Raw genomic sequence first — 23,359 nt, 5'->3', positions numbered from 1 at the left:
CAAAAGGTACCAAAGGAAATTCTGGATTCTAGGCAAATATACCTATGTGTTTAGATCTATTTAGATGCATTCATGTAGGCTAAAAATACTTGAAATAATGTATAATTAGGAGTGACAGACAACATTTGTGACGTTAAATGAAAAACAAGAACAAAGAACTTTGGTTCATATTTCAGCTTCCACAGCCACTAAACAACTAAAAGCACTGTATAACCAATGAAGTAATTTTTCGAAGTATGATTGTAATGTCGGAAACACAGCAACAAATATATGCACAGAAGGCTTTCACAAACAGAACTGTAAAAATGACCACTTACTTTGTGATATTGATTGAATGATATGTGTTGGCCAGAATGTAGATCCACTGAACTGAATACAGGTGGTTTGTGGGTAAGAAAGTCTTAACCCTTTGGACAAACCTAATTTTATTTGTAATTTATTGGCAATAACTGAATTGTGCAGTTTAAGTTCAGAAGTTGCCAATTTTAAGTGGAGTTGTAACAAATTCACCATTGAAGAGCGTTTGGGCTTGATTAACCCAAATCTCAACTGAGTTAACTCAGCCTTTTGTGTTAGGGATGTATAAATTATCCATCTTAGGGGAGGCGATGGCCTCATGGTATTGTCACTGGACTGTTAATCCAGAGAGACAAATCATGTTCTGGGGACCTGGATTCAAATCCCGCTGGTGGAATTTGAATTCAATAAATATCCGGAATTCACAATCTGATGATGACCATGAATCCGTTGTTGCTTGTTGGAAAAGCTCATCAGGTTCACTAATGCCTTTTAGGGAAGGCAACTGTCATCCTTACCTGGCCTGGTCTGCATGTGACTCCAGACCCACAGCAATGTGGTTGACTTTTAACTGCCCTCTGGGTAATCAGGGCTGGGCAATAAATGCTGCCTCGCCAGCGACGCCCTCATCCCGAGATTGAATCAAGAAAAAAAATTACCATTGCCTTTTCTAACTTCTCAGCCTTCAGTAATTTATTCTTCCAGTGCTAGAGAAGAAGTGGTGACTGTGGCTTATTCTATTCCTAAGGTTGAACATGATGCAACTGATGGTAAAGTTAATAAGCTTTATGAAAACATAAGTAAATATATATAATTAAATAAAAATAGCAAAGTCATTAATTAGAACTCGGGTACAACATGTAAGAGCTCCTGTGTTCCAGTATGGTCTGGTGCAAGCATGTTTGCTGTAAGCACTTAATGTTTGAGTAGCTTGTGTTTATGAGCTGGACACTGAATTAGGGATGCTGGGACACATCACAAGGGGAGCAAGTTACCTGGATTCTTTGCACCAAGAGGCAGTCACAGCCCTTAAGTTTGTGTTTGTCTGATTTGGTCAGTCTTCAGGCGCGGGAGAGTTCGATGGGGGAGATTCATTACGCTAATACTGGGGAAAGTAGAACTGTCCTGTGGGGAGTTATGGATTCAACTGGGCCTGTGTTCATGAGAGTTTAAAAAGATGAGGGGGGGATCTGATTGAAATACAGAAAGTTGGAACTGAGCCAGATGAACTCAATGCAGGGAAGCTATTTTCCCTGTTTGTGGTGCTAGGACCAGGGGTCACAGTCTCAGGATTTGGGGTAGATCAGTTAGGACTAGGATGAGGACAAGATCTCGTCATTCAAGCAGAGTGAATCTGTGAAATTTTCAACCACAGAAGACCGTGGGGGCCATCACTGAATGTATTCAAGAACAAGACAAGGTGGCTCGGTGGCTCAGCACTGCTGCCTCACAGTGCCAGTGACCTGTTTTGATTCCACCCTTGGGTAACTGTCCATGTGGAGTTTGTACATTCTCCCTGTGTCAGTGTGGGTTTCCACCAGGTGCTCCGGTTTCTTCCCACAGTCCAAAAATATGCAGGCAAAGTGGATGAGGCATGGTAAATGCATAGTTATGGGGCAAGGATGGAGGGGCCAGTCTTAGACACGATGCACTTCGAAGGGTCAGTGTAGACTTAATCAGCTGAAAACATTTTGCATTGTAGGGATTCTTTGATTCTGTGATGGATTTTTAGATGTTAAAAGATTCAATAAGTATACAGGAAAGTGGGAGTATGATATCGAGATGTAAGATCAGCCATGATCTTATTGAATGGTGGACTTGGCTTGAAGGGCTGATTGGCTTATTCCCGCTTCTAGTTTCCATGTTCTTCTGTGAATGAATGAGGCTGATAGCGGAACTAGAATGCATGAGCTTTAGGGTGGATGTGCAAATTGACCATCGCACTGTGGTAAAAAAACACTTTCAATGGGGCTTGATAAACGCAACGTAGTATAGTCAGTGGGATTGACACTATTCTGTGCAGCAAAGAGTGAGAGTCTGTAACTGTGGAAGCCATTGCCACAGAAGACTGCAAAGGCTAAGTCATTGAGTGTACTTAAGACAGAGATAAATAGGTTTGTGGACCAGTAAGTGCATCAAGGGTTATGGGGAGAAGGCAGGAGAATGGGGTTCAGAAGTATGTCAGCCGTGCTTGAATGACAGAGCAGACTCAGTGTGCAGAATAGCCTAATTCTGCTCATATATCTTAGGGTCTTATTTGCTCAGACGGGAAAAGACCTTGCGGTGGGAGGTGGAGAATCCAGTCATTGTAGGCAGGACAAAAATGGAGTTTGTGAATAGTTGTAATGAGGAATTTGGCACCATGAAGCAGAGCCTTCAATGTCATAATCTCTGGATGCATAATGTGTTGGGCAGAAAGGCTTATTTCCATGCAGTGTGCCGCCAAGATTCTAACTCCAGACAAACATATCCATCTTTTTTGTGCTCAGTCTGACTCCTACGAGCAGGGATCTTTCCCCCCATTCCCGTTAAAACCAGTTTTGCTCGGTTCCCTGGATGCCACATTTGGTCAAATGTGGCCTTGATGTCAAGAACAATCACTGTCGCCCTCACTCCCTCACCTCTTTTGTCCATGTTTGAAGCAGGGCATCAATGAGGCCAGGAGCTGGGTGGCCCTGGTAGAAACCCAACTGAGTGTTAGTGAGTAGGTGATGCCTTTATTTTCATCTACTGTAGTCCCAATCATGCAACTATGTCAATTGCTGCCCCTGCCAAGCGCTGGAAGCCTCCCCAGAGTTATCCAGACAGCAGAAAATTTGTTTCAGGAAGACGAGGACCTGCCCTGTCAAATTTCACGTGGATGTGCTGTTGCACATGCACAAAGCGTGATTGAAGGGAGTCAGCATGGCTTTGTGAGGGGCGGGTCATGCCTTACAAATGTGATTGAGTTCTTTGAGGAGGTCATGAGACAGGTTGACGAGGGACGAGCAGTGGATGTGGTGCACATGGACTTCAGCAAAGCATTTGATAAGGTTCCCCACGGCAGGCACTTTCATAAAGTCAGGAGGTATGGAAATCAGGGTGACTTGGCTGTCTGGATTGAGAATTGGTTGGCTGACAGGAGGCAGAGAGTGGTTGTAGATGGTAAATATTCTGCCTGGAGGTCAGTACTGAGTGGTGACCCGCTGGGCTCTGTTCTTGGGCCTCTGCTGTTTGTAGTTTTTATAAATGACTTGGATGTGGAGGTTGAGGGGTGGGTTAGTATGTTTGCTGCTGACACAAAGGTTGGAGGTGCCGTTGATAGTATTGAGGGCTATTGCAGGCTTCAGCGAGACATTGACAGTATGCAGAGGTGGGCTGAGAAATGGCAGATGGAGTTCAACCTGGATAAACGCGAAGTGATGCACTTTGGAAGGTCGAATTTAGATGCTGAATATAGGATTAAAGGCAGATTCTCTGCAGTGTATAGGAACAGCGGGATCTTGGTGTTCAAGTGCATAGCTCCCTCAAAGTTGCCACACAAGTGGATAAGGTTGTTAAGAAAGCATATGGTGTTTTGGCTTTCATTAACAGGGGGATCGAGTTTAAGAGCCGCGAGGTTATGCTGCAGCTCTACAAAACCCTGGTGAGACCACACTGGAATATTGTGTCCAGTTCCGGTTGCCCTATTATAGGAAAGATGTGGAGGCTTTGGAGAGGGTGCAGAGGAGGTTTACCAGGTTGAGGAGGTTGACTGAGCTCGGACTTTGCTCTCTGGAGAGAAGGAGGAAGAGCGGTGACCTGATCGAGGTGTACAAGGTAATGAGAGGAATGGATAGAGTCGATAGTTAGAGACTTTTCCCCAGGGCAGGATTGACTGCCACGACGCATAGTTTTAAGGTGTTAGGAGGAAGGTATAGAGGAGATGTCAGAGGGAGGTTCTTCACCCAGAGAGTTGTGAGTGCATGGAATACTTTGCCAGTGGTAGTGGTGGAAGCAGAGCCATTAGTGACATTTAAGCGACTGCTGGACATGCACATGGACAGCAGTGAATTGAGGGGAATGTAAATTAGGTTAGGTTATTTTTGGATTGGGATTATTCCACGGCACAACGTGGTGGGCCGAAGGGCCTGTACTGTGCTATACTTTTCCATGTTCTATGTTCTAGTTGGGGCAAACCGAAATGTTGGCTGTGCGTTCACAAATTGCTGCATTTACAATATACTCAATATATGTGACATCTACAATATACACTACATATAAAATATATACCATACATTTCTAACACATTCAACATAAAGTATACATAGATTACATACATTTTCTACATCACATGCAGTGAATACTTAAATAACGCACCATATATGTTCCACAATTTGCAGTTATACAAAATACAGCCATATTAAAGAAGATGTAGGATATAATACAAACAGTTTTATGCAAAGCAAATTATGTTTGATTAATTGAGTTCTTTAAGGATGTAACAAAAATGGTAAACATACAAAATACCAATAAGAAGTCAAGTAGTTCACTCAACTCCTTGAATTAGATCTACAGTAGATCATAGATGATGCGAATACTCCACATTATGCCTACTCCCATAACTTTTGACTGCCTTGCTAAATCATCCACTTCTAACTTTTAAAAAAAAGAGACTCAGCTTTCACTGCCCTTTGAGGAAGAGAGTTCCAAACACTCATGCCACTCTGTGAGGAAAAGTTCTCCTCATCTCTGTCTTAAGTGAGCAGCCACTTATTTATAAAATATGACCCCTAGTTCCAGATAATGATGTGTGTGGATAAAGAGGGAAAAGGGAAAATGCAGGAGATTGGCACTAGATAATAACACTCATATAACAGGTTGATACAGTCACACTAGGCCAAATGGGCGTCCTTCTGTGCTGTAACAATGCTGTGATTTTTTGAACAGGAGCCAGGAGGGTAGTGTGTTTGGATTTCTAAAGGGCATTTTGTGATACTTTAATGTACAGAAGATCAGAGCACTAGGTAATAAAAACAAAATATTATGGATGCTGTTGGCCTTCATTACGAGGAGATTAGAGTATAAAAATAAAGATGTTTTGATATGTCTTTACAAAATGTAGATTATTTCATACAGATTTGGCGTCTTAGTTTAAGGAAAGATATAGTTACATTGAATGCAATTCAAAGGAGGTTCATGAGGTTGATTTCTGGGATGAATGGGTTGTCTTATGAGGAATGATTGAGTAGGTTGTGCCCATATTTGTCCGAGTTTAGAAAAATGAAAGATACTGCTTTTGTTGCTATTTTAGTTGCCCTTGAGAAGGTGGTGGCAATCTGCCTTCTCGAACCATTTGGTGACGGTTGACCTACAATGTAATTACGGGGGTTCCGAGATTTTGAACCAGTGACACTGAAGGAATGGTGATATATTTCCAAGTCAGGGTAGTGAGTCGCTTAGAGAGGAATTTGCAGGTAGCTGTAGCTGCTTGCCCTTGTCCTTCCAAATTGTAGTGGACATAGGTGCGAAAGATTGTGTCTATTTCTACGGTGCATCTTGGAGATGGGACACACAACTGCTTCTGAGCATTGGTGGTGGAGGGAGTGAATGTTTGTGGTACGAACCAAGATGACTGCTTTGTCCTAGATGATGTTAGGCTTCTTGTGTATTGTCAAAGCTGGATTCATCTCGGGATGTGGGAGTTTTCATCACATTCCTGACTTGTGTCTTGTAGCAGATGAATAGACTTTGGAGAGTCAAGAGGGGAGTTACTTTCTGCATGATTCCTAGCCTCTGACCTGCTGTTGTAGCCACAGTATTTAGATGATTAGTCCAATTATATTTCTGGTCAATGGTTAACCTCAGTCAGGGTGCAATGGTTAGATTCTGTCTCCTTGGATATGGTCATTGCCTGGCATTTATGGGCACTAAGGTGTCCTATGAAGAGGACTTACATTTCGTGTGAGATTAGCACTAGGATATGGTATGAATGAATTGTATCACAGGGAAGTGCTATTCTTGACCTGGACTAAGACCAGGGTCCTCACAGAAGGGATAAATAGAACTGTAAGAAGGTCTTTAAACCAATGATAAGTGGGAAAGGTTTATGTAATCACAATATCAGAACTGATCAACTCGAGATTGGAAAATAAGACGGACAAAATCTGAAAGCAAAAAATATAAATAGGGAACTGTACAACTGTACAAGGTACTGGTGAGGCCACATCTGAAATATTGTGAGCAATTATGGTCTCCTTATTTAAGAAAAAATATTATTTCATTGGAGGCAGTTCAGAGAAGATTCACTCGGATGATCCCCGATATGGAGGGATTGTCTTATGATCAAAGGCTAAACAGGTTGGGATTCTACTCGGTGGAGTTTCAAAGAATAAAGGGTGATCTTGTTGAGACCTATAGAATTCTTAAGGGGTTTAGGTAGGATAAATGCTAAGAGGATATTTCTTCTCAAGGGAGAGCAGGAACCAGAGGGCATGGTATTAGAACAAAAGGTGTCTATTTAAGACTGAAAAAAGAGGAATTTCTTCTCCTAGAGGATTGTGATTCTTTAGAACTCCTTCCCACAGAGATCTTTGAGGACAGAGACCTTGTGTACGTTTAAGTCTGAGATACATAGATTCTTGATCAGAGAAATCAAAGGTTAAGGGGAAAAGGCAGGAAAATGTATGTGAGGAATGGCAGATCAGCCATGATCCTGTTGCATGGTGGTTTAGGCTGGAGGGGCTGATTGGTCTTCTTCTGTTCCTGTTTCTTATGATTTTATCGTCTTGTGGAATTACAAACTGAAGTAATAAATAAAGTCATTGAGTCATAGAGCTGTACATCATGGAAACAGACTCTTTGGTCCAACTCATCCATGCTGACCAAAAATCTTAAATTAATCTAGTCCCATTTGCCAGCATTTGGCCCATATCCCTCTAGACCCTTCCTATTTAAGTACCCCTCCAGATGTCTTTTAAATGTTGCAATCTTAGAACCTCCTCCACTTCGTCTGGCAGCTCATTCCATACATACAGCACACTCTGCATGAAAAAGCTGTCCCTTAGGTCCCTTTTAAATCTTTTGCCTCACACTTTAAACCTATGCTGTCTAGTTTTGGACTCCCCCGCCTTGAGGAAAAGACCTTGATTATTCACCCTATCCATGTCCCTCATGATTTTATAAAATTATGTAAGGTCATCCCTCAGCCAAGGAAAAAACCTTTGGTCCTCCCCCCAACAACTCTTATAAACCCCCCTGAGCAGGTCTAGCAAATCTTCCTGCCTGTATGTTAATCCCCCTCCTATTTTGGTGCAATCCATCCTTCTTATACAGATCACTTCTATCCTAGAAGAGATTCTAATGATGCAAAAATGTGAATCCTTCCCTCCTGCATGAGCTCCTCTGCCACACAATCATCTGTTCTATCCTCCTATTGCTACCCTCATTAGCTTGTGGCACTGGGAGTAATCCAGATATCACTGCCCTTGAGAAGCTACTTTTTAAATTTATGCCTAACTTCCTACATTCTCTCCTCAGAACCCCGTCCTTTTCCCTTCTTATTTTATTAGTTCCAATGGGTACAGCAACTTTCTGCTGGTCCCTCTCCGCTTTGACAATATTCTGCATGCTGTCTGAGATATGAGATAATGGGAACTGCAGATGCTGGAGAATCCAAGATAACAAAGTGTGAAGCTGGACGAACACAGCAGGCCAAGCAGCATCTCAGGAGCACAAAAGCTGATGTTTCAGGCCTAGACCCTTCATCAGAGCTTACAAGAGAGTTGCAGTGGGAGAGAGATTCCCTGAGGTTGGTCCGGAGGGAGGAGGGTAACTTCTTCAGGTTAGGCATCCCTGGAAGAGGCTTCACAGTGAGGTTAAAATTGTGATCAGAGATAATGGGAACTGCAGATGCTGGAGAATCCAAGATAACAAAGTGTGAAGCTGGATGAACACAGCAGATCAAGCAGCATCTCAGGAACACAAAAGCTGACGTTTCGGGCCTAGACCCTTCATCAGATGAAGGGTCTAGGCCCAAAACGTCAGCTTTTGTGCTCTCTGAGATATTGTTGATCCTGGCACGAGGGAGACAACACACCATCCAGGTATGTTGCCAGCCACAGAAATGTCTGGAGAGTCCCCTGTCACATTTCCAAGCATCCTGACGTGCCCTTCATTACGGTAGAGCCGGTCTTGGTACCAGAAAGCTGGCTGTCAGTGCTACATTCCCCTGACAGTCCATCATCCTCTACATTTTCCAAAACAGCATACTTGTTTGAGATGGGGATAGCCACAGGAGACCCCTGCACCACTTGCCACTCTCTCTTACCTTGCCTGGAGGTAACCCATCTACCTGACTGTATCTGCAGTTCTTCTCCTTTCCTACAGCTGCCATCCATCACACCCACTAGCTCCTGTAAATTGCTCATTGCCTCTAACTGCTGCTCCAACCAGTCCATGACATCAGATAAGATTTGCAAGAAGACACACTTCCTGCAGAAAGATGAGTAATTAAATGGCTCTATCAGATAGCTGACATGGGCATGATGAACTGATGTTCTCCTTTGTACAGTATTATTCTATGATTAAATGATGATATAATGGCCATTACTGAGATGTAGATATAAGATGAGCATGAATAGGTGTTTAATATTGCACAGTATTCAAGTTAGATATTTTGCCATGTTCGTAAGGTCGATAGGTGACTGTTGGTTGCTGTTGCCCATATGGACTTCCAGACGCCAGGCACACAACAGATTATTAAATGAAAAATTAAATTGGAGGATAGGTTATTAAAGTTTCCAGAACATGTAATAGAATAGAGTATGGAAAGTGTTGGGAATCTAACTTCATACACAACTGGTAAGAGGACAACTATGAGAAGGAGAACGGTCAATACAGGACTGAGAGTATTGTACTCCAAAGCACACAGTATATGAAACGAGGAAAATGAGCTTGACGCTCAGGTTGAAATTGGCGGATATGATGCTATAGCTATCACAGAGTCTGGCTGCAAGGTGATCAGGACTAGGATCAAAATATCCAAAGAAATATGTCTTAGAGAAAGGACAGATAGATAGACAGAGTGTTTGGAAAGGGTTAAGAATCGAACTTCAAGCACATTGTATAAATGAATAACAGTGAGAAGAGGGATGGTCAATATAAGACTGTGTTTTATCTGAATGCACAAAATATATGAATTAAGGTAAATGAGCTTCTGGTGCATATTGAAATTAGCAGATATGATGTTGTGGCTGCAAGGGGATCAGGACTGGAAGTTAAATATCCAAGGATATACATCTTATTGAAAAGACAGGCATGTAGGCAGAGGTAGTGGAGTTGCCTTATTAGTAAGAAATGAAAGTAAATTAATGACAGGAAACAAAGTGTGGTCAGATGATGTAGAATCTGTGTGGGTAGAGTCGAGGAACCACAAAGGTAAAAAAGACCATAATGGGAGTTATGTATAGGCCTCCAAATAGTAGTCGGGATTTGGAGCACAAGATACACCAAGAGATAGAAAAGGTGTGTAAGAAAGGCAAGGTTACAGTGATCATGGGGGATCTCAATATGCAGATGGACTGATCTCGGTCGTTGATAAGATTTTGGAGTCCATTGTGAAAGATGAGATTTCTGAATGCTTGGAAGTGTGTGGTAAAAGAGGGCAAAGTCAGCATGGCTTCATCAAGGGGAGATCATGCCTGACAAATCTGTTAGAATTCTTTGAGGAGGTATCAATTGGGTAAGACCAAGGAGAGCTAATGGATGTTATCTATCTGATGCAGGGAAGTACTGTGTCCACACAATGGACGGTGGACAGCTGGAACACTCTCTCCTAATACTTGCTGAGGTTGGAAATTAATTGAAAATTTCAAAATTAAGATTTGTAGATCTTTGTTAAGCACAGCATTCTGATATGGAGCAAAAGCAGGGAGTGGTTTAACAGAATAATGGAACAGGTTTGAGGATGTATATGTGAGGCCTCCTTACTTTAGTATGTTAGAAAAGCAATTAATTACAAAGGCTTTCTGTGATTAATTTCATTCTATACATTTGTTGCTGCTTACCAATTATATGATGTGCTTCGGTTAAACTTCCTTCAGCACTATTTCCCAAATGATTGATTCAAAACTGACTTTAATAACATTTACTATCACACCCACAGATCTTGTGCTTCTCACTCTGCATCTTAATATTCAGCCCTGTCACATCTCACTCTCACACTCATTCCCCAAACACTTTGATATTTCAGCCAGCCTTAACTAATCACCTTCTCACTTCCCCCCGGACAGGAGTTCAGTATAAGGAAAATTGTCAGACTCGGATGGCCACAGTCACAATTTGAGCTGTTACTCATGATCCACATTGACCCTGGTCACTCCTGAAGTGGCTGATGGTTATCCAGATTTTCAGTGGAAGGCTGAAATCTGTGACTTCACCACCTGTGCACCACTGAGCAGTATGTCAAGGGTGTGGAGTATGTTTAAGTAGGAACCAAGGGAAATGAGTGTTTTTTTTAAAGGTCCTATATCAATGAAAGCACTTGGTTAGTTGTCAGTGGTTAGTTTTCTTTGAGGAGGATGTTTTCCTTGCTCCACAAATCCTTCTTCATTCACATGCTTTTGGTCACCCTTTTTTAGTCATTCGTGGGCCATGGGCATCGCTGTCTGAGTCACCACATTATTGCCTGTCTCTAGTTGGTCTTGAGAAGGTGGTGGTGAGCTGTCTTCTTGAACTGCTGCAGCTCATGTGCTGTAGTTAGACTATCACTGCTCCTAGGAGGGAATTCTTGAATTTTTACTGCACGACGCTGAAGGAACAGTGATATTTTCCAAGTCAGGATAGAGAGTGGGTTTGCAGGTAGCAGCATAATCCCTGAATTACTTTATGGACGATGGGGCAGTTAATTGGCTGGGTTGGGTTTGTCCTGCCTTTATGAACCGAGCGCATCTGAACAATTTAACATATTCTTGAGTAGATGCCAATTTTGTGGCTGCACTGGAACAACTTAGCTCAGGGTACGGCAAGGTTTAGAGCACACGTAATTAGTACTATAGCTAGAATGATGTAAGAGTCCATAGCAACATTCAGTGCCTCAGTTTGTTTCTTGATACCATATCAAATAAATTGAAATAACTGAAGATTGGCATCTGTGCTTTGGGGATATCTAGAGCTGATGGAACTGGATTATCTACCTGACACTTATGGTTGAAGATTGATGCAAATGCTTCAGCTTCATCTTTTGCACTGATGTGCTGGGCTCCCCGTTAGTGGATATTTGTGGATTTGTTTAATTGACCACTGCAACAGCTGAGGTTACTATGTAGTTCCTGCTTTCTCAACCTCACCCTTCACCCGAGGCATGATGACCCACAGGTTAAACTTATCACCAGTCATCTCTCTTTATGAAAGAGCAGTCCTATGCCTTTCTGGGACTATGGTGACATTGCCTTTATCTAATTGTCCATCACAACTGGATATGGCAGGAGTATGGATCCAATCCATTAGTTGTAGAATAGATTATCTCTATAAGTTGTTGCTAATGCTGTTTGACATGCACATAGTCCTGTGTTGTAGTTTCACAAGGTTGTCATCTCATCTTTAGGTTTGCACTTGGATCAGTGTCAAAAAGATGCCGTAACAGTGATACCCACATACCAAAACTAGACTAATACACTCCTCATTCCATTCAGTTAGCAACATTCAAAAATGTTTCCTTCAGACAAAAGTTTTTCTGGGACAGCTTGGCCAGAGGCATGGCTATCACTAGAGCATAGGTCACGGACACTATAGCCAAATGTTTTCAAGGTGCACAGCCTTTAGTGTGACGCTTATTGTGACGATACCATAGCTTTAAGAGGTGTATTTTGTTGTGGATTTTTTTATGAAGAAACATTGAGACAGACGTAACGAGTGGTCTGCTCAGAGCCAATTAAGTAAACAACTTTAAGTGCTTGCGTTTTTTTAAGTTGGAAAAACAGAAGCAACTGAGTGAATGCGATCAAGCTCCCATTGAGGATTTTAAGTTTAGCTTTCTGCAGTTGCTGGGGTCTTGAAGTTGGATGTGAAAGCTCTTATTCCTTTTTCTGTGCAGCTAAAAGCTGGGGTTCTCCTCCTACGGCGAGAATTGCATGTGAGACAATCTTTTTTACTGAATTTGCCTTTGCCAAGTGGTTGTTACTATATTGGTACAGTTAATTAGCAGTAGTTTATATATATATATATATATATATATATGTTTTTGTTAAGCATTTTGATAGAGGTACCGTTATGCAAATTATTTTCTTTTATTTTTGTCTTCTCTGTATTTTAACTGTAATGTAAAAATTAAAGTGCATTTTGCTTAAAGTTGAGTAGTTTAATCAAATTGCAACCGAATGCAACACCCTACACTTACTTTAAAATAAAAAAAAGTTAGGATCTCGGCTGTCTTCTTAATTTATTTTGAGAGGGTTTGATATGTCTATGGCATAAACAACTTAGCAATGTCAGATAAAGTGAATGTAATTGAGTCGAATCTGTGACTCTGGGACCTTGGAGGAAACCCATTGGGATAAATCATTCTACACTTGTAAATATTAAAGTTTTGCCATCCTTGTGATGCATCAATATCACTGTAAATAGATCCCCCATTTCTCTCTGTTTTCTGGCTGGGCACCACTGTTCTCAACTGAATGTGACGCAGTTTAATAGCTCTGGCTGTGAATTCTCTTGGTCGCCTGTGGATTATTGTCTTAAACATTAAAATTAGATGACTGGGTTGTATTCAGTGGCAACAACAGGAAACAGATTACCATTAGGAACAAGTTCTGACATAATGTTACACACAGTCTTGCCATAAGGCAGGATTCACACCCTGAAACAAGCTCAAAGAATCCCTACAGTGTGAGAGTAAGCCATTTAGCCCATCAAATCCATACTGACCCTCTGAAGAGCAACTCACCCTCACCTGTGGCCAGTACATTCCTGGACACAATGAGCAATTTAACATGGACAATTCATCTAACCTGTGGCAGGAAACCCATGCAGACAAAGGGAGAATGTGTAAACTCCACAGAGACAGTTGCCCAAAGGTGGGATTGAACCCAGATCCCTGGTGCTGTGAGGCAGCGGTGCTAACCACTGAACTACCATGCCACCCCTTGTTTTTCATGCTGATATAATCCCTTGAGATTCAACCAAACCTACAATTGCTATGCCATACTATAATTGCTGAAGTATTGAATTTTGTTCTTTCTTTCTATATTATTCTTAAGATTCTGTCCTGGGTACTTATGCCTGAGATGGTGCCTTATGTGGCAACATTATACACTTTTCATTGTACTTATGTACTTTTATACTTGAGCTCAGTCAAATCAAAATGAAGATTTTTAAACAATTGGAAAATGAGAAATTTAAAGTGATGTTAAGTTCTTTGCTGTTACTTTTGCAAATGATACCATGATTGTAGAATTTTAAAGCATATAAGGTGGGTATTGGCCCACTTCTCCCATGCAAGTTCCAAACCCTTGCTTTTTGCCTACAGCCCTGCAACTCTGCTTACAGTCGCGGAGTAGTGGCTCTTTTGGAGCAGTTCAGGTTCATAAAAATATAAACAGATAATGCTGGAAATATTCAGCAGGTCAGGCTAATCCACAGGAAGGGAGAGAAAAATAGTGGAATATTTCTGGTCCTAAGGATATTGACCTGAAATGTTAACTCTGTCCCTCTCCACAGACGCTATCCGACCTGCTGAGTATTCCAAACGTTCTGTGCTTTAGTTCAGTTTTGTTACTTGAACACTGCACCTTGAAAACATATCAACAGTCTCATTACAGAGGATTCTTTAGTCTCCACCATATTGGGCAGAGGAAATGCTTTGTGCAAAAACTCAATTTTCACCTGCAAGCCATTCAACAACTTAGTTTTAAAGGCTTAAACATACCTCATGATGATCTCGCAATTTGGCGTGTGATAACTGTGAACGAGTTCAATTAATGAAGTTGCAGCCTCCGTGTAAGCCTCTAATTATCCAATCACTACTTGTCTCCTTACAGGTAGCATGTGATGTGTTGCTAAGGAGACAATTTATTCCTTAAGGTTCAAAACTCATGTGATATTCAACACACCAATGACAAGAAGTGATTTGAAAACTTACCCTGCAGCTTCCACCTGTTGGAAAATAAAATTAACAACAGGATGGGTGGAGGTCAAAATTTAATTTGCATCTAACAACATTTCAGTCAAGTTTGTAGTTACTCCTTTCATATGAAGAGCACCCTAGACCATTGGTCCTTGGTGGGAGAAGGAGAACAGCATTCAGGAGGGTCCACTGAAAATGTTATTGAAGCAACAAGAGAATGGGAGCACAAGGGAAGAGAGAAGAAAACAGACTAGAAGGGAGCACGAGAAATTGGGAGAGTGGTGAACTGGGTAAGAAACTTGGAGAGAGAAAGAGAGCTGGAAGAGAGAGTAGGAGAGAAAATGACAAATTGGGAAACAAGAGATCGAAGAAATGGGAGAAGAGATAGGAAGCGAAGAACTGGAGAGTAGTTAGTGAGAAAGAACATAATTATAGAATAATGCCTAAAATAAAGCAGAAGAATGACTACTTAAAACAAAAATTATGATTGATGTACAGTCATCATATGATGAAGGTTCCCTCTCCTGTATGTTGCACACTCCCTGTAAAATGTATTATCTGATATGGTCTGTGTCTGGTGCATGATCCCTGTCCTGTATCATGTGCGATTCTCGTTTGATGTGTAGTCCTTGTAAGATGCATACTCCTGGATGATGTATTGTCCTTGTCCTGTACTATGCAGAGGCTTTTGCCATAAGCATGTTCTGGCAATGCGAATTGGCTGTAACATGACTAATGAATAGGGGAACGCTATTTATAAAACACAAACTTGTGTTGGCTGTAATGTGATTCTATCGGTGCGCAGAGGAGTACACATTGATATCACATAATAACACAGTGTGGAGCTGGAGGAACATAACATGCCAGGCAGCATCAGAGGAGCAGAAAAGTTGATGTCTTGGGTTGGGTCCCTTCTTCAGAAATGACATCGCGTGATTGTTTTGTGGGTTTTGTCCAGTGTTCTTCAATTTTGGAAAAGCTTTAACATCAAGAATGCAGTTGACATTGTTGTGGAGGCCTTGGCTGATATCAGTAAGGACTGCTTGCATGCAGTTTGGCGGAAGCTTCTCCCAGATTTTTTTCAAGATTTTAAAACCTTTGAGCCGTCAGAGAAGCTTCCAAGAATCAAAGAACATTGTGTTGATCTTGCACAGCAGGTTGGATTTGTAGAAGTGCAGAGTGAGGATGTTGAAGAGCTGCCTGAGTCCCATTGTGAAGACCACTCTACAGCTGATCTACAACAACTTGTTACTGAGGGGGTTGTGGAAGCTGGAGATGAAGAAGATGAGGGCCAGGATGCAGCACCGTGGGAACATTTCATTTCTGTTTTGCCTTCTATCCTGAAGGAAATTGAGAAGCAGTTACAGCTCTTAGAGAACAACAGTTACAATGTAGAACACAGCATGGTGGCATGTTAGTGGAATAAGATCTTATTTGGCACCCTATGAGCAGCTTCTTCGTGAAAGAAGAAAAAGGGCAAAGCAGCAAAAACTGATGTCTTTTTTAAGCCAACCCCCAAGAAACAGAGAGAAGACAATGAACCACAGCCATCCACTTTGGGATGAACTACTTTTCATCTTAACCCTACAGCCTGAAGGCGATGATTATGATCATGATGATGATGATGACGATCTTCAGCCCCTGCATTAACACAGCAACCTTAAAACCTCCTCCCCAATCAAGTCATCTTGACAGTTTTTCTAGATAAGGTGTTAAATTTGCTTTTGTTTCATTATTAGCTATGAACTAAACATTTATTTAAACTGTGCTTTCCTTTGTGTTAGGATTTTGAGTGATTTTAGAGCAATTTTGAGTGTTTTTTTTTGAGTGGTCTGCACCAACCCTGCTTTTCCCTTAGGCTCTGTTATTTCTACAGTACAATTTTCTATGATGTGATGTTGCACAATAATGCAACTACTGTGTTACAGCAGAACCCCATGTACATTGTATCTGTACAATTTATGGACCCAAAATGATATATGGTCTCTATCCTGTATGTGCAATGGACCTTTTATTTCCTTTATTCATTCATGGGAGCAGAGCATCGCTGGCTAGGCAGCATTATTGCCCAACCCTAATTACCTAGATAGCAGTTAAGAGTCAACCACATTGCTGTGGGTCTGGAGTCACGTTGTAGGGCAGACCAGGTAAGGATGACAGTTTTCTTCCCTAAAGGACATTAATGAACCAGATGAGTTTTTCCAAAAATTGGCAATGGATTCATGGTCATCTTTAGATTCTTAATTCCAGATATTTATTGAATTCAAATTCCACCCTCTGCCGTGGCAAGATTCAAAACCGGGTCCCTGGGATGTTGTCTAGGTCTCTGGATTAGCAGTCCAGCGATAATATCACCAGGCCATCGCCTCCCCCACCTTGTATAATGCGCAGTGCCCAGCCTATTTGTGGATGGTGTGCATTCCCTGTGTAGTGCACTATTTGTGCATAATCCTCATGGCTTGTTGTAAGGTACACACATCTTGTCCTGTGTGATGAATAGAAGGTGTGTCTGCTGCTTCTGTTACATCTTAGCTTGTAACTAGAGAAGCATGGCTGACATTGGTGGTGTTCCTATTTCAGAAAGCCAGGTGGTGAAGAATTGAATTGGAATCTAGGCAGTGGGATTGGAATTCATGTGCAGAAATTAATTGAGAACTGGCTGGCAGCTAGAAAGATGCAAAGAGTAGGAATTATTGGGTCTTTTCCCAAGTGACAAGTGGGATATACAGTGATAAGTGCTTGGACCCCAGCTATTTACAAATATACATTCATGATTTTGATGAGGAAACGATGTCATGTCTTCAATTTGCAGATGACATAAAGCTGGTGGATGGGAGGATATCATAGAATCTCTACAGTAAGTAAGCAGGCCATTCAGCCCACTGAGTCAGCAGTGACCCTCCGAAGAGCATCCCACCCTGACCTAGACCCCTTCTGTATCCCTGTAATCCCACATTTTCCATGGCTAATCTACATGGCCTACACATCCCTGAAACACTATGGACAATTTTAGCATAGCCAATCCTTCTAACCTGCACATCTTTGGAGTGTGGGAGGAAACGGGAGTACCCAACAAATGTGCAAACATAAGGAGAATGTTCAAACTCCACATATTCACCCAAGGCTCTGGTCCAATCTGAGTCCCTGGCTTTGCATGGCAGCAGTGCTAACCACTGAATCAGCGTGCTGTTCATGTGTCCGTTGAGGAGGATGTAAATCATTGTGATTTGAACAAGGTAAGTGTGAAAATACATGGCGGAAGCAGTATAATGTGGAAAAATTTGAGGTTATCTCTTATGCTGAGTATTATCTGAATGGCAATAGATTGGGGATCGGGATGATGCAGCAAGGCTTGAGTGTCCTCGCACCAGTGACTGGAAGTAAGCATACAGATGCACTAAGTAGTGAAGCAGACAAGTAGTATATTAGCCTTTGTAGCCAGAGGATTTAAGTACAGGAGCAGGAATGCCTTGCTAAGATCACATTGCGAGCAGTTTTGGTCGCCTTATTGGAGGAATGATGTTCTGGCTATTGAGGGAGTACACAGCAGGTTTACCACATAGATTCCTGGGATGGTGGGACTGACTTAGGGGGAGAGACTGGATTGGTTATGAGTATATTCACTAGAGTTTAGAAGAATGAGGGGGAGCTCTCATAGAATTCTATCAGGAGTAGAGAGGGAACATCCAGGAAGGTTATTCTTGACCAGGGAGTTCAGAACCAGGGGTTACAGTCTAACAATAAGGAGTAGGCCTTTTTGGGACAGAGATGAGGAGAAATTTCTCCACCCAGAAAGTGGTGAACCTGTGGAATTCTCTGCCGCAGGAAACGGTTGGGGCAAAATATTCTGGACTTATAAGGAAGATTGAGTCGTAGTTGTTAGGGCTAAAGAGATCAAAGGATATGGGGAGAAAGCGGGAACAGGGTACTCAGTTGGATGATCAGCCCTGGTCCTTTACTTTCATTCTATGTTTCTATGTTTTACGTACTTTAAACTTTTCCTTACAGAGAAACACATCACATATATACAAACATACAAATCTCTCCCACAAAGTTTCAATTTTTTTTCTCCATGTATAGGAGTAAATGTGAATCTTCAGTTCGTGTTCACCAGTGTCTTTTACATTTTTTCAGCGGGCTGGGCACACTCCCTGGGGCTGGCATTTGCTTCCCATCGTTAATGTCTTTGAGCTGTTGGTGGTGACTTATCATCTTGAATCACTGAAATTTGTTGATACATCACTTTGAGAGAATATAAACAAAGAAAAGGAATGAGAATGTAAAGTGGCATGTGACCAGCATGCACTTCATAGTGACTGATGTACAGCTGTAGCTGTGAGTAATGTTAAGTTAGTGAATCCCTAAAAAGATCTTTCTGTTGAACTATCCTGTGTATTAGTTGGAGTCTTCAAATAAGTTCACCCTACATTAAGGTTTACCAGTCCTGTGTATGATGTTGGTGAGTTTGCATAAAGGAGCTATAAATGCAAAACAGTCCATGTGATGTTGTTACACCCTCAATGATGTTGGCAAAGGTGTAAAGGATTTCAACCCTGCAGCAGTAAAGGAAGGGTGATATGTTCCAAGTCCAGATGGTGTGTGACTGAAGAGGGGAGCTTGCAGATGGTGGTTTTCCCAAACATCTGCCACACTTGTGGTAGGGGTCCTGGCTTCAAGAAAGCATTGTCAAAGGAGCATTGGTGAATTGCTAAAGTGCATTTTGTTTGTGGTACATATTGCTGCCACTGTTCATCATTGGTTGCTTATCAAGTGGACTGCTTTGTACTGTACGGTGCTGAGCTAGCTGATTGTTGTCAGAGATTTACTCATTCAGATAAACAGAGAGAATTCCATCACACCCCTGACTTATTGCTTGTAGATCATAGACAGACACTGGGGAGATGGGAAGGGAGTTACTCATTGCAGATAACTTGGCAGCAAGTTGATGAACAGGTCAGTCCACTCTGTAAACTGGGTACGTGTTCCTTCATGCTATGTATTCTTGTAGCAGTACTTGTAGCTGTGCCCTGCAATGCATGTGTGTGTATTTCTAAGTGGCCTGCAACTGGATAGGAGAGGTACCACAAAGATTATGAGGGGCTAGCAAATGTCAGATGCCACTGTCTGTAAATGAGGATGCACGCAGCTGGTGGCCATGGATCATGCCCTGAGGTGATTCTAGTCATCTGCTCATATATATGACTGAGAATGTACTATCAGTATACAGGAAACGAAGCCAAAATTAAACAGAGGTAAATATGAGAAGTAGAGCATAACTATGGTTGAGCACCCCAAAGGGCACATTAATGAGCAAGTCCAGTCAAGACAATTCATTGAATTTATCACTTTCCCCTTCGATGTTAATCACACAACAAGTTATCAAATTTAACTAAACTTTTACAAAGAGTTCCAATTCTTCATGTTTGTAGATCTGGCATTAAAACTACTTCAAAAGTCACTCTATCATGGACAACCACAATGATTGCTCATGTTCCTTTCCTAGACCTAACTTCCCCTGATTTCTGGATTCAGGCAATTGAACACCAGCAGTTACTCACAGGCTCAGCTTCACTTCTCAGAAAGTTAGCTTCACCAAGCTGGTACTGCACTTGGGGTTTTTTTGTGTCCTGCGCTCTGAACTCAGTTAGCTACACCAGGCAAATCCTGTCCGTAGGCTTTAAGGCCCTGTTGTCTGTTACGCTAAATTATTAGTTACATGCCACTTCTCTCTGAGCCCAGAATACACAGAAGCAGGTACATGACCAACAGCACAGCTTAATGGCAGTGCCCTACCTGCCTTGGATGTTTGTAATAAAATGTATAGGCAGGTTGATTAGAAATATTTTGAGGGTTCTTGTGGTCAAGTCATAGCATATTTATCTGTGAATCATAGAATCCCCACAGAGAATAAAGAGACCATTTGGCTCATCAAATCTTCACCCTCCATCCAAAGAGCATCCCATCAGACTACACCCTACCCCCAACCAACCATTGAGTTTTTAGCCATTTAACCTACACATCTCTGGATAGTATGGGGCAATTTCTTTTTTATTTAATGGCATTGCCAATCCACCTAACCTGCACATCTTAGGACTGTGGGAGGAAAACTAGAGTGTAAGAGGGGACCAACACAGACGTGGGGAGAACATGCAAACTCCACACAGACAGTTGCTGAAGTCTGGAATTGAACTCTGGTGCTGTGAGGCAGCAGTGCTAAGGACTGTGCCACTGTGCAAATCTGGCTTCAAGTTCCACCTGTTTCAAAGGTGTATCATAGCATATCTAAATAGGTTGATTAAAAATGTCTATAAATCTTAGACTGTAACAGATTCTAAATATTAAGACTAACTCAGGTTATTTAACCAACCACACATAGTTGATTTAATGCCAGAAGTAAGTTTACTCAACGATTAATGATAAATCGTTGGACTGTTCAAATATATAAAAATATCTACTCTTCTAATAAACTAACACACGCATGCACAAGTGTGAGGAGAAACAAAACTGATTACAAGATATTTATTGTTACATTCATTTCCATGTCGTTGCTCTATCCCCATCTGATCCCATTTCTGTTATGCTGTTTCATTCTCTAAGCAGTGGAGGGCACTTAACTGCTAAAGACTTTGCTGAATGCGCTCTGCTCTAGCATGTAATATCAACACATTGGGTAGTTGGTTGTTAGGTCTCTAATCTTCCCTAATCCAGTGGCTGAGGCTTTACCTTGGTGTTGGGAAGCAAGAACTTGATGCTATTGAGACCAGCGACGTCAAGGTACATAAGGCCGTCCTCCGTAATGTCAATAATCTTCCTCTTCTTCCATTGACACAAATTGTCCACTTCCCGATCTTGAGAAATGCTGGAAGACATCCATGAGATTTTCTGAGCCTCATGATCATACTGAATGGTGGTGCAAAAGCAAATGGCCAGATGGCCTATTCCTGCTCCTTAATTCTTTGTCTCTATGTTTCTAAAAAGTTGAGAGACAGTCTGGTATAATCACTTTAAAATGTTCCTAAGTGCTTTCTTCTTCAGAATCTGAGCAGAAACCATTTTGCAGCCAATCGCCTGTCATTGCTGCTGTCATTTTTTTCATTCATTCATGGATGTCACTGGCTGACCAGCATTTCTCGCCCATCCCTAGGTGCCCTCGTGAAGGTGGTCGTGAGCTGTCTACTTGAAATACCTTAGTTCATTTGCTATAGGTAGACCCACAATGCTGTTAGGAAAGGAATTGCAGAATTTTGACTCAATGACACTGAAGGAACTGTGATAAACTTCCAAGTCAGGATAGTGAGTGGCATGGAGGGGAACTTGTAAGCGGTGGTGGTGTTCCCGTGTATCAGTTGCTTTTGTCTCCTAGAGGATAGTGGTTGTTGCTTTGGAACCTGGTTGCTAAGGAGCTGTGATAAATTTCTGCAGTGCATCTTGTAACTGATAATATTGCTGCTAGTGAGACTTAATGGTGGAGGAAATGATTGTTTATGTATATGGTACTAATCAGGTGGGCTGCTTTGTTCCAGATGCTATCAAGCTTCTTGAGTGTTGTTGGAGCTACACTCATTCAGGGATAGAATCTCTACAATATGGATGCAAGCCATTCAGCCCATCAAGTCTACACTGACCCTCTGAAAAGCATCCCACCTAAACCTGCCTCCCTACCCTAACACCGTAACCCTTCATTTTCCATGACCAATCCAGCTAACCTGCACATCTTTGGACTGTGGGAGGAAACACATACAGAGGAGAATGTGCAAACTCCACACAGTCACCCAAAGTTAGAATCAAACCCAGGCCCCTGGCACTGTGAGGCAGCAGCACTAACCACTGAGCCACTGTGCCACCCCCAGCAAGGATTGTATTCCATCACACTCCTAACATGTGCTTTGTAGCTAGTGGACAGGCTTTGGGAATGAATTGGAGAGTTACTGTGGGTAACTGCAAACAAGATGTTTCCCCTGGTTGGACACAGTTTAAAAATGAGAGGGAAGCTACTTAATTATGAGATGAGGTGAATTCTTTTTACTCAGAAGGTTGTACACCTTTAGAATTATCCATCACAGAGAGCTGTGGAAGCTCAGTGTTTGAATTTGTTTAAGACTGAGATCGATAGATTTCTGATCACCAATGGCATACAGCGTTATTGGCATGGTCTTGATAAAATGTGTATTGAAGCATTTGATCAACCATGATTATATTGAATGGCAGGGCTGACACGAAGGGATAAAAGGATCGCTACTGTTCCTGTTTTCTTATGTTCCAACGTTCCTTCTTGCTGCAGGATACTGAGCTTCAGATCAGCTCTTGTAGCCATAGTATTTACTTGATTTTTCCAATTCAGCTTTGGGTTAATGGGAATGGCCAGGGTGTTGTGACTGGGGGATTCAGTCCTGGTAATAACATTGAATATCAAAGGGTGATCTTAAATTCTCTTAATGGAGATGGTCATTGCTTGGAACCTCTGTGCCATGAATGCCACTTATCACTTGTCAGCTCAAACTGACATATTCTCCATGTGCTGACATGGATTGTTTCAGTATCTGGGGAATCACAAATGGTGCCTCATATTATGGAGTTATTGGCAAACATTCCTTCTTTTGACCTTATGATAGAGGGAAGGCCAGTCATTAAGAGGCTGAAGATGGTTGGGCCGAGGACATTATCCTTAAGAAATCCTACAGAGCTGTCCAATAACCACAAGGTCTTCCTTAGTGCCAGGTATGACTCCAACAAGTGAAGATGTTACACCGCAGTCTCCACCCCCCAGATTCCTATTGGCTCCAGTTTCGCGATGGCACTTTGATGCCAAACTCAGGCAAATGCAGCCTTGAAGTCAAAGGCTGTCACTCTCATCTCTGGAATTGTGCTGTTTATCCATGTTTGAATTAAGGCTGAAATGTGGTCAGGAGTTATGTGGAACTCAAAATGACCATAAGTGAGTAGTTTATTGCTTGACTGTTGATGACACCTTTCACAATGTTC

General features: G+C 41.9%; 1 protein-coding gene and 1 long non-coding RNA gene across 3 annotated transcripts in view; one reads left to right on the top strand and one right to left on the bottom strand.

The window, feature by feature from the left end:
* Positions 1-23,359, top strand: part of LOC132210679 (uncharacterized) — a 65,196-nt gene that overhangs the window by 783 nt on the left and 41,054 nt on the right. The gene's annotated exons all lie outside the window — the stretch shown is intronic.
* LOC125459308 (uncharacterized oxidoreductase YjmC-like) overlaps positions 1-23,359 on the bottom strand; it is a 128,343-nt gene that overhangs the window by 81,973 nt on the left and 23,011 nt on the right. Inside the window, exon 1 of one of the 2 annotated variants that reach the window (XM_059651875.1) lies at positions 14,180-14,291. The exons of the other annotated variant lie outside the window; for it this stretch is intronic. Coding sequence (XP_059507858.1) covers positions 14,180-14,184 — 5 coding nt within the window. The 5' untranslated portion in view covers positions 14,185-14,291. Of the gene's footprint in view, positions 1-14,179; positions 14,292-23,359 lie in introns of those variants that run through there. 2 annotated transcript variants of the gene reach the window in all.

The sequence above is a fragment of the Stegostoma tigrinum genome, chromosome 17 (genome assembly GCF_030684315.1).
Source record: "Stegostoma tigrinum isolate sSteTig4 chromosome 17, sSteTig4.hap1, whole genome shotgun sequence".
Taxonomy (NCBI): domain Eukaryota; kingdom Metazoa; phylum Chordata; class Chondrichthyes; order Orectolobiformes; family Stegostomatidae; genus Stegostoma; species Stegostoma tigrinum.
The sequence above is the reverse complement of the archived record's forward strand: the minus strand, read 5'-3'. Positions and strand labels throughout refer to the sequence as shown.